A 14,752-nucleotide genomic window follows, 5' to 3' on the forward strand; every position below is an offset into this window, starting at 1 on the left:
GGCTTCCCGTGAGCTCAGACTTGGCTTGGCTGATGTCCCTGTAGACATCAGGAGTGGCTCTGTGGGGCTGGTGTCTTCCTTGGGGTATCAGGACAGGCTTTCTGGAGGTGGTGTCCCTGAGGGTAAGAGGGCTGTTTGGAGGCTCCTGCCTTTTTTTAGTTTTCCCAGCGAGGGCAGACTGCTCAGACTAGCCCCTCTTCACTGTATGTCCTGCTACCCCAGGACTGCCACTTTCTCACAGTGTGGCACCCTATATTTTCTTAGCCTTTCTGAGGCTGTGTTTCCTGTGTCCTTGCTGCTCAGAACCAAACTGGGGTCCTCAGGGGCTGGCCTGGCCTCTGGGACTAAAGCCCCTGCAAGCCAAGGCCTTGCAGACTTGGGAGGTTTATGGGAATTTGCCTCATTTTTGTCAGAGAGAAGCTTAGTGAATGCTGGAGGCTCGGCCTGCTCCAGCAGTTGCTGGCTTCCAACCCCTCTGCAAGTCAGGTCAGACCAGGGTGTTGGCCTCATAGAGGAGGTAGCTGGATCGGCTAATGGCAGTGCTGGGGCCCCTGGCTCCCTAGAGCGCTACCCAGGGCAGGCTTGTCTATGGTCCCAGTGGGCCACCCGGCAAAGCCAGACTTGCTCTGCATCTCCATCTTGCTCCAGCTGTCTGTCCTCCACCCCGGGCCTCCTCTAGCAGTCTTAGTCTTCTGCTGGCTTCTACACACCTTGAGGGGGTGCCCCTCCCCCTTAGGCATCTTTAAAAGATGTCCTCTGCCCTGCCTCACCTGTGGAGGGGCCATCCACAGCTGTGAAGAGCTGGTTCAGAGTGGGTGTGCCCTGGTCTCTACTATCTGCTGAACACTGCGGTCACCTTGAGACCGAATACTTGGCAGCCCCTGTGTACTGTCTTCTCCCCAAATCCTAGGAACAGGTGTTCTCTGCACCCTCTTACAGGCAAGAAAGCTACTCTAGGAAGCCTGCTTGTCCTGCCTGCCCAGCTGGATGGCATAGCTCTTCCATTAGTTTCCAGCACTGGGCAGTACCAGGTAAGGGGCTTGTGACTGCCCTGCCTTGATTGTACCCAGAGATAACGGCTTTCTGAGGCAGGAAGGAGGATTTTCCTCATGAGGCTGCTGGGGTGGAATCTCCCAGATAGTGGAGGAGGGAGGCCGAGAAAGCCCCTGAGGGATGCCGGGACAGTATGGCTCTGTCTGCTGTGGCCCTTTCCCAGGCCCTGCCCATGTTCTTTGACCCACGTGGGAGTACAGTTTGGGTTGTAGCTCAGGAATCCTTCTTGCCTTGGCCATTCATTTTTCAGTGTACACAGTCTGGTAGGTGACAGCGTGGGCGTTGCTTGCCCACGTCTGACTGCGTGTTTCTTCTGTGAAGGTGCTGAGAAACTGACAAACACTTCCTTGCAAGGCTCATTTGAGCTTTGCAAACACACAGGCTCAGGCAGATACCAGGCAAATGCTTAAGGCGCTGTGTGAGGTTCGAGTTTGCACCTCAGGGTGCAGGACTCCTGGGCAGGGGTCCTCCACTCCCTACTGTGCCCTGGCTGCTGCACGGGGTACTGTACTACTGCGGCTCTGTTAAGGACTCCGCCATGCATCGTAGATTACTTTTATTTTCTGTGATGACACCGTACTAGGAAGAAGCTGTCCCTGGGGCCTCCTAAAAGACAACTCCTATTAAAGATGAGAGGAGTTACCAGCGCACCAGCAGCGTGGTGGGAGGTGCCGAGGAGGGCCCGAGGCTCTGGGCTCTTGCATGTTGGGTCCTTCTGAGGAGGACAGAATGGACCTGGGAGGCCTACTGGGATGGGGAGAAGGAGCTGGGGCATTTGGGGATGTGGGGAAGGGGTGGACCTGGTTAGATAACTTCTCATCCATGAATCTTTCACCTGGCCCAAACCCGGGTCTTCCTTTGGAAAATGGTGACAGGCAGAGAGAATGGCTCCACCAGGGTCACCGTGCTGTGAATTTACAGTGGTGATGTTCTTGGGTCCCTGTACCAGAGGTGTGGGGCAGGGCCCTGTAGCTCTCATGAGCTCAAATATGGTAGAAGCCCGAGACTTGGCTAGAGGATTTTGCGGGGGAGGGTGTTGCAGGACAGTGGGGACAACTGTTCCAGGGTCTGGGGCTGCAGGGAAACCCGCTCCAGGACAGAGACCCGACCTTTGGGATGTATCCCTGGAATACGGTCAGCTTGAAGAAAGCGGTGGAGGGTTAGGAATGGAGACTACGACACCAGGGCTCACCCAGGGCAGAGTGCAGTCCTGTGTGGACATGGACCATCTGCTACCTGTCCCGCTGGGGTCCCAGGCTGGGACCCCACTCAGGAAAATGGAGTTCAGGTGTTGCAGCCATAAGGATTTCTGGCTGTTTTCTCAGAGCGATTACCTGTATGGCTGATGCAGTCTGAGAGTGGGGCAGCCTGGTGTGGACAGACACAGGGACTCAGTGACGGGGTAACCCCTGCCTCTTCTTCCCCAGGGCTGCCCAGAAGCTCAGCCTGGCCTCCAAGCGCAAGAAGCATCACCCACCACCCGCGCCCACCACTCGTGGCACGTCTACCTACCCCACGGACTTCAGTGGCACGCTGCAGCTGTGGCCTCCCCCAGTGCCCCCCTGTCTGCTCAGGGCTGCCTCCAAGGCCAAGGAAAACTCCAGCAGCTTCGGAAAGGTAGATCCTACCCGAGGTCGGATGGCCTGGGTGTGGGAGGCCAGGGCTATCTTTTAACATGTAGGAGATAGAGGGCCCCACCCCCTTCTCCAGTGCCACACTTAGACAGCTGATGGGGGAGCCTGAGCCCTGGAAGCAATGCCCCAAAGGGTACAGAGAGTGTGGAACTGGTGTGGGAGATGGCAGGAAGGAGCTCGTCCCTCAGGTCCCAGGGGCATGTTCCAGGGTAGCCATGTGGTGGGCATCTGGGCCTAGGATGGGAGCTGACCTGGAGAGCCTCATTCTTCTTCGTCCCCCCTGAATGCTGCCTGGAGGTGGAAGGGGTGGGACACCTCAGCTTTTCTGAGTCAGGGTATCCAGGCAGCTCAGCCAGATGGCTTCAGTTGGGAAAACGGGTGTGGAGAGGGTGAGAGCCCTGTGTGGTAATGGGACAAGCTGGTTGGCTTCAGACCTTCTTCTAAGAGTCCGATTGGATTCCTATGATTGGTACCCTGTTGAGGGAGAAGTCCCTGTACCCCAGGCCCAGTGGGGTACCCTGTGGCAGGACTGTGCAGATGCTTGGGTGAAGAACCAGACTCTCACAACTGTTGTGGGAAGGGGTCCTGCCCTTCGGCACATACATTTCGCGGAGCCTCTGCCACTCCAAGGGTAATGTCCCTACCACACATCCTGAGAGTTATGGGGTCCCTTCTTGATTATGCCCAGCAACCATCCCTTGACTTGGCACCAGCCCTGCCAGCTCATGCCCTGCACATGTGGTCAGCATTGGCTAGCGGGAGTAGACTCCTGAATAGGGACCAGAGAGGAAGCTCTGTGTTTGCAAGTCTTCCTTCCAGAAGGGAGGCCTCCTTCTGTGGCAGAGCCAGAGGAAGGAAGAGCCCTCTAGACAGGGCTGCCCAGACAGGCAGCTGCAGGCTAGTGGGAGGGTCTGGGGCTCCTTCAGGCCCAGCTGACTTCACTGTGCACCCTTTTAGCATTGCAGGCAGCCTTCCTTGCCTCTGCCTCCTCTCAGAATGCTAATTGTGGCTGGAAGCCAGGCCTCCTGGCTCCTCCCTTCCCCTGGGATGGAGACACACCCCATGGTTTCCTCAAGGCAGTCTGCTGGAGGTGGCCTCTGTTGGGGTGGAGTGTGGAAAAGAGACTAGCCTGGGGCTGAGTGCAGACAACACGTGGCACGGGAGCCACGTACATATTTGGTGTGGCCTGCAGGGCTGTCACAGCCCAGAGTGTCGTAGAGTAGGATCAGAATGTTTCTCAGATCTGGATGGACTTCCAGTCGTGGGGATCTGCTCCTGGTCCCAGGCCACTGTTTTGCAGTGGTGGGTTTCATTGGACAGCTTTACTGTCTGGGACCTGATGGGACCATTCTGTGAAGGTCTGTGTGTATACAGTTGTCCCGCTCCAGTGGACCGCGAACTGGGCGAAGGCAACCTGCCTCTTTAAGGACAGATACAGTTCTTAGAGACAGGTGACACCAGCCTCTTTGCCCTATTCTTTTGGGAGAAGGGGTGTCCCTGACCCCCACAACCTGTGCCTGCCGGTCCTTGACTGCCCCCACCTTTTACACTGGCAGTATTTAGTAGATGAAGCTGGTGGTATCGGGAGGAAAAAGGAGGGAGATTGGACCCAGGCCTGACTGACGAGCACCGGGCTCCTCTACCTGCCACAGCTCCAGGACGGACAGGTGCTTCCCACTGACCAGGCCGTCACTATTCTGGCTGTGTAGGCTAGACCTGGAGAAGAATGGCTGAGCCTAGGGCCAGCCTGTTCGCTGCCTGTCTGTGGGGACAGTGTCTGCCGTGGAGACCGATGGGATAAGGAGTAAAAACTCCATTCTGGACATTAAAGCTCAGAACGGCAGCTGTTCTTTGCTGTCACTGTATTTTGGGGGCCTGCCAGGTCTCTGCTGACCCTGGACCACTCAGGGCTTTCCCCAGAGATGTCCTGGGCACCAGCCTGTTAACCAGCCCCTGTCCCCCGCACCTCTGTGCCCCTCCCCGGCTCCAGGTGTTATTAGCACTAATGTCGTATCATCAGAAGTGCTTCCTGAAAGGCCTTTAATATTGCCACAGAAAAGAAGTTAGATCACATTCGGTGTCTGACATTAATGTGCTACTTAAGATAATTCATCATACCGTGGTATTAAAAAAGACATCTCTCTGGTGTTGGGTGCTGAGCGGCGCCCCTCCCCCTCCTCGGATTGGTCCACCTCTGGGGAGCTGGAAGCCCTGCTTTTATGTAAAATATGCTTCCCCTCCCCCCAGCTCCAGCGGCTTTGTGATATCTGCACATTTGGGGGGTGAGGATGCTCTTGTCTCCTGAGAGACCCTGTCATTTCCCTGAGGTAATGACAGGTTCTTTACAGCAGACAATGGACGGGGGGCAGTGGGGGGCAGGCTGGACGAGGTGCCCTGCTCAATCCCCTCCCTGCCTGGAGACTCGGTATTAGTATCTGCTCAAGAGGCCTCAGGAGACATCAGAGCCGAATCGTAGCTTCTCCAGGCCTCTCCTCCCCACTAGGCACTCTCTCATATCTCCAGAACCCATTTGGTTCCTGAAGTGGTGAGGAGTTCACACTGGAAAAAAAAATTGCCAAAAATTACCTGGAAGTGCACATTTTCGTCTGCATTGCAGCAGCGTTTGGAAATGAAATCGTTTTGTTCCTGTCACCGGGGAATAAAAGAATCGATTCTCGCCTGATGGAGCCCAGGTTCTCAGTAGTACAATAGCCAAGTATTTCTCTGCTCCTCTCTCTCCCCAGAGGGTGGGACACTTCACTCCACGGGAGGCTCTGCATATCAATGTGCCCCTTGTCCACCAGGAGTGAGCCTGTGGGGCTCATGTAGACTGCCCCCCTAAACCAATTTTGCAGCATTATGTATCTGTCACTTACGATTAAATCCTTGAGAAATATTGGTTCTGAAATGAGTCCCTGGTAATTTGATTTACACCAATGTGGAGCCACAGATTTCTTTGGAGAGAGAAGGGCGTGTCCTCCAGCCAAGGGGAGCCCTAACTCAGGGTGGCCTTTGAGGAAATAGTGCCTGCTTGTCTCCCACCTTCTCCAATCTCCCTCTCTGCTGTCCATTGCTGCGCCTGTGGGCGTATCCATTCTCCACACAGGTTCTGGGGTGCTGCAGCGCAGCTTCCTTTGGCATCCTCATATCTTCCATTTCGTTTTCATGGAGGGTCTTGGGGTCCGTTGTTCCAGATCCTCTGGACCCTGGCTGGCATGGTCACTAGGCACAATGGAATCTCCTGTTTCCGCCATGGCCCAGGCTGACTAGCCGATAGCAGAACCCCAGGAGCACAGGTCCATCCTTGCCCTCTCCTCTTCCGCACACCTCCCCGCCTCAGTTTACCCAGATTGGGCCTTGTTAGGCAGGATTTCAGAATTCCTACTTCTCAGGCTGGATTCTCGTCCCATGTAATTTCCTCCATGTTTCGCCCATCCTAGTTCTCCCTTCTGTGAGCTTCTTGGGCCCGGCTTCCTGAGCTGTTGCAGGGCAGCGGCAGCAAGCCTGGAGATTTCCCCACAGCGTCTTGGCCCTCTGAGGGAGAACTGCTTAGCGGGCCTAGACATTCCTGTCCCTGCTAACTGCCCTCTCCTTCCCAGCCTCGCCTTGTCTCCCGCTTTGCTGAGACCAACTATGCACCCTACCAACTCCACCCCACCCTGGGCTTCATTTTCCCTCTACCCTGCTGACCTCATATGGGATCTGCTCAGGCAGCATTCCTGTGGTGTGGGCGCCCATGTTGAGACCTGGTCTGCTGTCCTGACTCTTGCCTGGCTCTCCTGCCCTGTAATTAGTAACCAGCTGGGGGGAGGGTGGAGCTCAGTTGCCTGCTTCTGCCAACCCCCAGGTAAAGGTTATGCTGCGCATCTGGCCGGCACAAGGAGTCCAGCGCTCAGCTGAGTCTACATCCTACCTGAAGGTAGACCCTCGGAAGAAGCAGGTGACGCTCTATGACCCTGCCGCCGGGCCCCCAGGCTGTGCAGGCCTCCGCCACGCCCCCACAGCACCAGTCCCCAAGATGTTTGCTTTTGATGCCATCTTCCCCCAGGACTCAGAGCAGGTACAGTGGAGGGCTACTCCTGGGTGCGTGTGATAGGATAAAATCTGTTCCTCTGCAGAGTGGGAGCTTTGCTGCCTATAGGGCCTGCCAGGTCTGCCTCCCTAGCAGTCCTAGCCCAGGGCATTTCCCCAGCCTCTGCCTGTTCTCCAGGCCAAGTGTTGGGGAACACTGAGCTCTTTAGGCCCCTTCTCCTATGAAACTCTTTGAAGCAGCTCTGCTCTTTCCTGGAAACTAGGAACACTGAGCAATGACCATGACTTCTTCTTGCTTCCAACTTTCAGTGCTGGGTCAGGTGTCCAGGCGCATGTGCCTAGCTAGGAAATCCTACCTGTATTGTACATGTCCCGTCTGCTGACTTATGTGTCCTGTACTTTCCATATGAGTGTGGGAGGGCCCTGTGTTCCTGGCCCTGTGTCTGTTGGTTCATGTGCCCTGTGGGGTTGCCAGCCTTCATGTGATCAGGACTGATGGGCCTTAGGTTTACAGATGTAGCAGAAGACACTGGCCATGGCCCTTAGGCTGTGGAACCTAGCTAATACCCACTGGGTTCCTCCCCAGGCTGAGGTCTGCTCAGGGACCGTGGCTGACGTGCTCCAGTCTGTGGTTGGTGGAGCTGATGGCTGCATATTTTCCTTCGGCCACATGAGCCTTGGTAAGTGCTGTCACTCCTGTGCACCCATGCTGCCTTCTAGCTGTTGTCGTCTACCCCCCAGCAGGCATGTTGCTGCCATCGCTGAGCCTAGCCCTGGTTGAGGTTCTCCATGTGGATGTGGGAGTGGGTGTCTCACAGCAAAGCTGGGGCAGGCAGAGCCAGAAGGCAGAGGCCTCAGAGTGGCTGGGTGTGGTATCACGACCATCTGGGTTGGTCCTAGGACCCTGGGCATGTTTCTGAGCCTGGAAGTGTTCTTGAGGGCAGGTTGTAGAGAGTTAGCAGTGGTTCTCACATGCCGCTGTCTCCCAGGGAAGTCATATACCATGATTGGAAAGGACAGCTCACCCCAGAGTCTGGGCATCGTGCCCTGTGCTATCTCCTGGCTCTTCAGGCTCATTGATGAGCGCAAGGAAAGGATGGGCACACGCTTCTCCATCCGTGTGTCTGCTGTGGAAGTGTGTGGCCATGAACAGAGTCTGCGGGATCTGCTTGCTGAGGTGGCTTCCGGTAGCCTGCAGGACACCCAGTCTCCAGGCATGTATCTGCGGGAAGACCCCGTGTGTGGGACACAGGTACGCCAGTGCTTTCAGCCTTTCTGGAACTATGGAGGAGGGAGAGGGAGCACGTTGCTTGGTCTCAAGCCACTAAATACATGTGTCCTCCACCTTTTCTCTCACAGCTCCAGAACCAGAATGAGCTGCGGGCACCCACAGCAGAGAAAGCAGCCTTCTACCTGGATGCGGCCTTGGCAGCCCGCAGCACTAGTCATGCCGGCTGCGGGGAGGACACCCGGCGCAGCTCCCACATGCTCTTCACGCTGCACGTGTACCAGTATCGTGTGGAGAAGTGTGGCCAAGGAGGAAGTAGGTGCACGGTGTTACGGGGCACTTCCAGGCAGTTGCCAGCCCACTGAGGGGTCCTTGTGGGCATCTCTGCCTGCATGGGTGGGTGCCCAGACCTCAGCCCTGCTTGTACTGTTTTCAGTGTCTGGAGGTCGCAGCCGCCTGCATCTCATCGACCTGGGCAGCTGTGAGACAGCACTCAGCAGAGGCGGGGAGGCTTCTGGAGGACCCCTGTGTCTGTCGCTGTCCGCTCTGGGCAGTGTCATCCTGGCCCTGGTCAATGGGGCCAAGCATGTGCCCTACAGGTGAGATGGGAGCAGGCACAAGCAAGGTGACTTCTGGGGAGCTGGCTATTTTGATGTCTGGTGTTTCTGGGGGCCAGTTCAGGGCCAGCAGTGTGTCCTGGAGCTCTGGGTGCAGGGACAGGTGCAAGGTTATAGGTTCAAGGGCACAGTGAGAGCTTCACGCGTAGCCCCTATCCCCCAGCCTAGTGGTCTACGCCTCACCTGGCCTTCCACCTAGATGGCCCCTCACCCCAGCCTCTGAGCACCTCCTTGGCTTGTAGGGACCACAGACTCACCATGCTGCTGCGGGAATCCCTGGCTACTACCAACTGCCGGACCACTATGATAGCACACATCTCCGACTCACCAGCCCACCACGCAGAGACCCTCAGCACTGTGCAGCTGGCTGCCCGCATCCACCGCCTGCGCAGAAAGAAGGGCAAGGTAAGCCCTGGCTCTTGCTCCTTCCTGAGGGCCCTCAGACTCCCACATCCTCCATAGCCCCCACCTCTGTATGTCAGGGAGAGGAGGCAATAGATGTGTTTGTCTGTGGGTGGATCTCTTATGCCTCCAGAGAAGAGCCCAGGCCCAAGTCCCTGGCACACTGGGCAGGGGTGGAACTGTTTACAATAGGGTTTATGTTGTAGGGGGACAGGAGACTTCTCAGGAATGCTGGGTGTCCTGAGGTTACTGCCCTGGGTCTGAATGCCGCACTTGGTGAAACATGGCCTTTCTGCCTGAGCTCCCTCTCCAACCTGTGACATGGTCCATGATCACCTCTCAGAGCTCCCTAGAAGGCCCCCTTCTCTTCTGTGCCCTGTGGTGTAATTCCTTGCTCAGCTGCTACTGTCTCACAGAGTTTACACTCTTACGTTGAGAGGGCAGAGTCCAAGGAAGAGATGAGGTGGGGACCAGGGTTGCGTGCAGACAGGGTGAGTCCACTCACAAGGGCCTGTCCTTCTGCCCTCAGTATGCATCCAGCTCCTCGGGAGGGGAGAGCTCCTGCGAAGAGGGCCGGGCCCGCCGTCCCCCACACCTGCGACCCTTCCACCCACGCACCATGGTCCTGGACGCTGACCGCTCGGCTCCTGGCCTGTCTGGAGACCCCGACTACTCATCCAGCAGCGAGCAGTCCTGTGACACAGTCATCTATGTGGGTCCTGGCGGGGCAGCGCTGTCAGACCGCGAGCTCACCGACAATGAGGGCCCACCTGACTTTGTGCCCATCATCCCTGCGCTGAGCCGCCACAGGCCCTCCGAGGGACCCCGGGATGCCGACCACTTCCGCTGCAGTACATTTGCGGAGCTGCAGGAGCGTCTTGAGTGCATAGATGGCAGTGAGGGATTCCCTGGTCTCCAGGGTGGCTCCGACGCAGCCCAAGCCAGCCCCGCCAGAGGAGGCAGGAAACCCTCGCTACCAGAGGCCACGTCCCCCAGGAAGGCTATGGGCCCTTCTATGGTCACCAGTTCCCCTCGAAGCAGCCCTGGGCAAGATACTCACCGGAGCACCTCAGAGCCCTCTAAAACTGGTACCCAGAGTGATCAGAGAGTAGATGGTACCCGGCCTGAGCCACCCGCCCCAGACAAGACTGCAGGGGGTGGCTGCAGGAGGCCACTGCCCAGTCCAGCTCCTCCACCGCCTCGGCAACCAGAAGCTCGCGGTGTCCCCACCGAACCTGGGGGAGAAGGCCCTGATGGTGTGATGCGGACACCCCCCGTGGGCATGAGTGGGCAGATGGCCTTGTCCCCACTGCTCTCGGACACGCCTTATCCTGGTCCATCTGCTCGTGGACGCCATCTGGAGCGGGGCTTGCTGACCACCACAGTTACCCTGCAGCAGCCAGTGGAGCTGAATGGCGAAGATGAGCTGGTGTTCACAGTGGTAGAGGAGCTACCTCTGGGGGGGCTTGCAGGGGCCACACGGCCTTCCAGTCTGGCCAGTTTGGGCAGTGACTGTTCTCTGCAGGCCTTGGCCTCAGGCTCAAGGCCAGTCAGCATCATCAGCAGCATCAATGATGAGTTTGACGCTTATACCTCACAGGTTACTGAGGGCCCAGGAGACCCTGGGGAGCTCATAGAGGGAACGGCATGGCCTGGTGGCAGTCCCGCCTCGTCCATTGGCTCCTGGCTCAGTGATGTTGGTGTCTGCTTGGCTGAAAGCCGTGGTTCCACACCACAGCCTCCCTTCAGCCCTGACTCTGCAGCAGGGCCTGGTCCACCAGAGTTTCCTACCCCAAGCGGCTCCCTAGAGGACAGCAAGATGAGGTCCTCAGAGTGTGGAAGACCAGACAATCTTGGCTCAGCCTGGTGTCCCCACCCTGTGGAGGCAGTCACAGCAACTCAGACCCGACCCAGCAGAGAGCCTCGGGCTGGGTCTCCACATGAGGCAGCCTCAACCCAAACCATCCACTCCAGTCTTCCCCGGAAACCCAGGACTACCTCATCCAACCGTGTTCGCCCCAGCCGGGGTCCATACAGCCCCGGAGGCCTGTTTGAGGACCCTTGGTTTCTCCGGGCAGAGGACTGTGACACACACCAGATGGCTTCCACAGGCAGCATCCCAAGCTCAACCCCAGGCTCCCCTCGACTGCCTGAGGCTCAGATAATGCTGGCTTGTGCCCAGAGAGTAGTGGACGGGTCTGAGGTGACAACCAGAATGTCCCGGAGGCAGGAAGCTGTGGCTCGGATCCCACCTCTGCGGAGAGGAGCCACCACGCTGGGAGTGACCACACCTGCTGCATCCTGTGGGGACTCTCCAGTGGAGACAGTGGTCCACTCAGGAAGCCTGAAGACCAGCTCCAGCAGTAAGAAGAGTGTGTCTCCCAAGGGGGCCTTCTTTCCAAGGCCTAGTGGAGCAGGTCCGCCAGCCCCACCTGTGCGCAAGTCCAGTCTGGAACAGAGCACGGCCCTGACCCCTACCCAGGCCCTGGGGCTGACCCGGGCAGGGGCTGCTTCTGCCTTCCGAGGGGAGGACGAGGCCAGGCCCAGTGGCCGGTCTGATTACTCTGTTCCCAAGGCCACATCCAGCCTGAAAGCCCGAGCTGGCAAGATGGAGGTGGCACACCGTCCCACTGGCCACATGTCCTTGGAGCGGTACGAGGGCCCGACTCATGGTGGCAGCAAGGTCAGAGAAGTCCCAGGACGGCCACCGAGGGCTGTGCCCAGGTTGGGTGTACCACCCGCCAGCCCCCCACTTGGACCAGCTCCTGCCTGTAGGAGCAGCCCAGCTAAGGGTGTTGGAGCATCCAAGCCTCCAGCTGGTGGGGCCAAGGGTCGTAATCTAGGGACTAGTACATCTCGGGCACTGGGTGCTCCAGTGAAGCCACTGGCCCCTGTGGCAGGTAAGACAAGTGGCCCTGTGCCAGGGCCCCGGACGGCTCCACGGCCTGCACCTGGTATTGGGACCAAGACCGGTAGGGGCACCATCATGGGCACTAAACAGGCCTTCCGGGCTGCCCATAGCCGTGTCCATGAGTTGGCAGCCAGCGGATCTCCCGGTCGGGGTGGCCTCTCCTGGGGCTCGACCGACTCAGACAGCGGCAATGACAGCGGCGTGAACCTGGCTGAGGAGCGGCAGCCCGTGAGCCCGGCCCTGCCCTCCCCCTACAGCAAGGTGACTGCACCTAGGAGGCCCCAGCGCTACAGCAGTGGCCACGGCAGTGACAACAGCAGCGTGCTGAGTGGGGAGCTCCCCCCTGCTATGGGCCGCACTGCGCTCTTCTACCACAGCGGTGGCAGCAGTGGCTATGAGAGCATGATCCGCGACAGCGAGGCCACCGGCAGTGCCTCCTCAGCCCCTGACTCGATGAGTGAGAGTGGAACCGCCTCCCCGGGTGCCCGCTCCCGCAGCCTCAAGTCCCCAAAGAAGAGGGCCACAGGTGGGCAGCAGTGACTGTCTCTGGGAACAGCCCTTTACAGTTTGTAGACCTGAGAGATCCTTGACGGTGCAGTTGGCTACCCCAAAGGCGGGTTTTACAGCCCTGTAGTTCTTGGCGGTGGGCCTGGGTTCTCCACCCTGATACCTCACCCTGTGTGGTCTCTGGGATAGTTTACGAATGCCAGGTGTGCATAGTCCTTGGCAGTTTATAAGCCATGGGGCCCTACGACACCTCGTAGTATATAAACTTAAGCCCAACGCTGGGAAGGATCTTCAGATTGTGGGTGCAGGTGATACCAACCAGCGTGTTATTAACTACTCCGGGGCTTTGGTGCATGTGAGGTACATGACCCCGTAGTTTACACCATCCTGGTGTATTCCCTCCCCTGACCCCACTCCACCCCAGAGACTGCTTCTTAACTCTGGCAGAGTAGTGAGACAAGGGTTCGGTTTAAGCTGGGCAGTAGGCTCTGGGCTCTGGACTGGGCTCTCCCCGGCTGCCCGGGAGCTCCTACCAGCACTGTTCTGACTTCCTCTCTGTCGACCCGAGGGCAGGGAAGGTGTCAGTTAGAGCCACAAGTGCTGCTGCTGTGAGATCAGTTGGTGTGGTCGTGCAGGTGATGCGGCTAGAGCCTGCCGTGTCCCTGGCTCTGCTCATAGCACCTGGCCCTGTTTCAGGTCTACAGCGACGGAGGCTGATCCCGGCCCCTCTACCCGATGCTGCTGCCTTAGGCCGCAAGCCCAGCCTTCCTGGGCAGTGGGTGGACCTGCCCCCACCCCTGGCTGGCTCTCTGAAGGAGCCTTTCGAGATCAAGGTGTATGAGATAGATGACGTGGAGCGCCTGCAGCGGCACCGTCTGCCTCCAAGGGAGGACGAAGCCAAGGTAAGGGAGGCTACAGTCAGGCTGGGCGCCCTGGGGTGTCAGGGAGGGCCAGTACATGGGCTCTCTGGGCCCCTAAAGGTTCGGCCAGGAAGCTCCTGACATCTCCTTTTTTGTCCACAGCCCTCTCAGGATGTGGAGAAGGTAGGAACCAGCCTGAACTATCCCTGAGCTTGTAGTCCCTAGTGCTTTTCCCAGGGGTGGGCCACTGGAGGGACTCTCGAGGCCACTGCTGTGTTTCCACAGAGCTGGATCCACAGTCCAGGAAGTCCTGGTGTGGACCCTTGCAGATCCTGTCCTCCTCACCTTCAAGGCCTGGCCGTGTGTGTATATAGGGCCTGAAGTGGGAGGGGAGACAATGGCTAAAGCCAGGGTACTAAGAAGCCTTAAGGAGAGAGTCCCTGCCATCTATATCTATATAGAGATGTATATATAGATTCTTTATTTCTGTCTGTCTCTCTCTGTCTGTCTATCTATCTCTATCTATCTATCTATCTATCTATCTATCTATCTATCTATCTATCTATCTATCTATCTAGTATAACCCATTCTTCGTGTCCCTCGCCAACAGGGCCCAGTTTGCATCAGCTCCAAACTGCGGCTTGCAGAGCGCAGGCAGCAGCGGCTGCAGGAAGTGCAGGCCAAACGTGACCACCTCTGTGAGGAGCTGGCTGAGACCCAAGGCCGGCTGATGGTAGAGCCTGGACGCTGGCTGGAGCAGTGTGAGTGCCCCAGTCGCTCTGTGGCTGAACAGTGGGGTACCCAGCAGGTGCAGGAGCCCAGACCCTACCCCCTAGCCTCTCCCTTCTCTGCTCTCATTAGTTGGTGGCAGGAGGGGAGAATCCACTGAGCTGACACTTTTCCCTGGGGAACTTGAGGAGTTTGGCTGCTGTCCTGGCCTCCACCCTGATCCTGTCTCGTCTCTTTCCAGTCGAGGTGGACCCAGAGCTGGAGCCGGAATCAGCTGAGTATCTGGTGGCCCTGGAGCAAGCCACAGCTGCGCTGGAGCAGTGTGTTAACCTGTGCAAGGCCCACGTCATGATGGTCACCTGCTTTGACATTGGTGTTGCTGCCACCACTGCTGTCCCTGGGCCGCAAGAGGTGGATGTTTGAGGCGAGCACAGGTCACAGGCAGGGACATGCAGGGCAGGGTGTGCGAGCATAGAATGTGGGATGGAATGAGGATGTGGAGGGGGTTGGAGGGTTGAAGACACAGGGTCTGTGAAGGATGGGGGGAGGATCTCAGAGAGGGGGGGGGAGGGGAGGGCCAGCCAGTGGACAGAGAGCACGGGGATGGAGAGACTGTCGTCACCCAGACAGCCACGCAAGTGCCTTTAACCTTGAGTAGGCCTTTTCTTTTCTAATTTGGTGCTATGGACTCAAGACAGGACTCCAGACACCAGCAGATGTCAGCCAGGGTGGCTGCGGCCACGCTGGCCAAGCTCAAGCCAGTTTGTTTGATTTTGCCT

At 57.9% G+C, this 14,752-nt stretch overlaps 1 protein-coding gene across 4 annotated transcripts in view; it reads left to right on the forward strand.

The window, feature by feature from the left end:
- The window catches only part of Kif26a (kinesin family member 26A), a 34,730-nt gene extending 20,232 nt beyond the window's left edge, over positions 1-14,498 (forward strand). The window contains exons 5-16 of one of the 4 annotated variants that reach the window (XM_050154776.1): positions 2,481-2,670; positions 6,535-6,747; positions 7,306-7,399; positions 7,709-7,971; positions 8,079-8,262; positions 8,384-8,546; positions 8,807-8,969; positions 9,496-12,403; positions 13,081-13,286; positions 13,407-13,427; positions 13,855-14,005; positions 14,215-14,497. In XM_050154776.1, coding sequence (XP_050010733.1) covers positions 2,481-2,670; positions 6,535-6,747; positions 7,306-7,399; positions 7,709-7,971; positions 8,079-8,262; positions 8,384-8,546; positions 8,807-8,969; positions 9,496-12,403; positions 13,081-13,286; positions 13,407-13,427; positions 13,855-14,005; positions 14,215-14,396 — 4,738 coding nt within the window. In that variant the 3' untranslated portion in view covers positions 14,397-14,497. The other 3 variants (XM_050154779.1, XM_050154780.1, XM_050154777.1) reach the window with 3 other exon arrangements.
- Positions 14,499-14,752: the final 254 nt, after the last annotated feature.

This window comes from Alexandromys fortis, unplaced genomic scaffold, assembly GCF_014885135.2.
Source record: "Alexandromys fortis isolate MF-2015 unplaced genomic scaffold, M_Fortis_MF-2015_v1.1 scaffold_91, whole genome shotgun sequence".
Classification (NCBI taxonomy): Eukaryota; Metazoa; Chordata; class Mammalia; order Rodentia; family Cricetidae; genus Alexandromys; species Alexandromys fortis.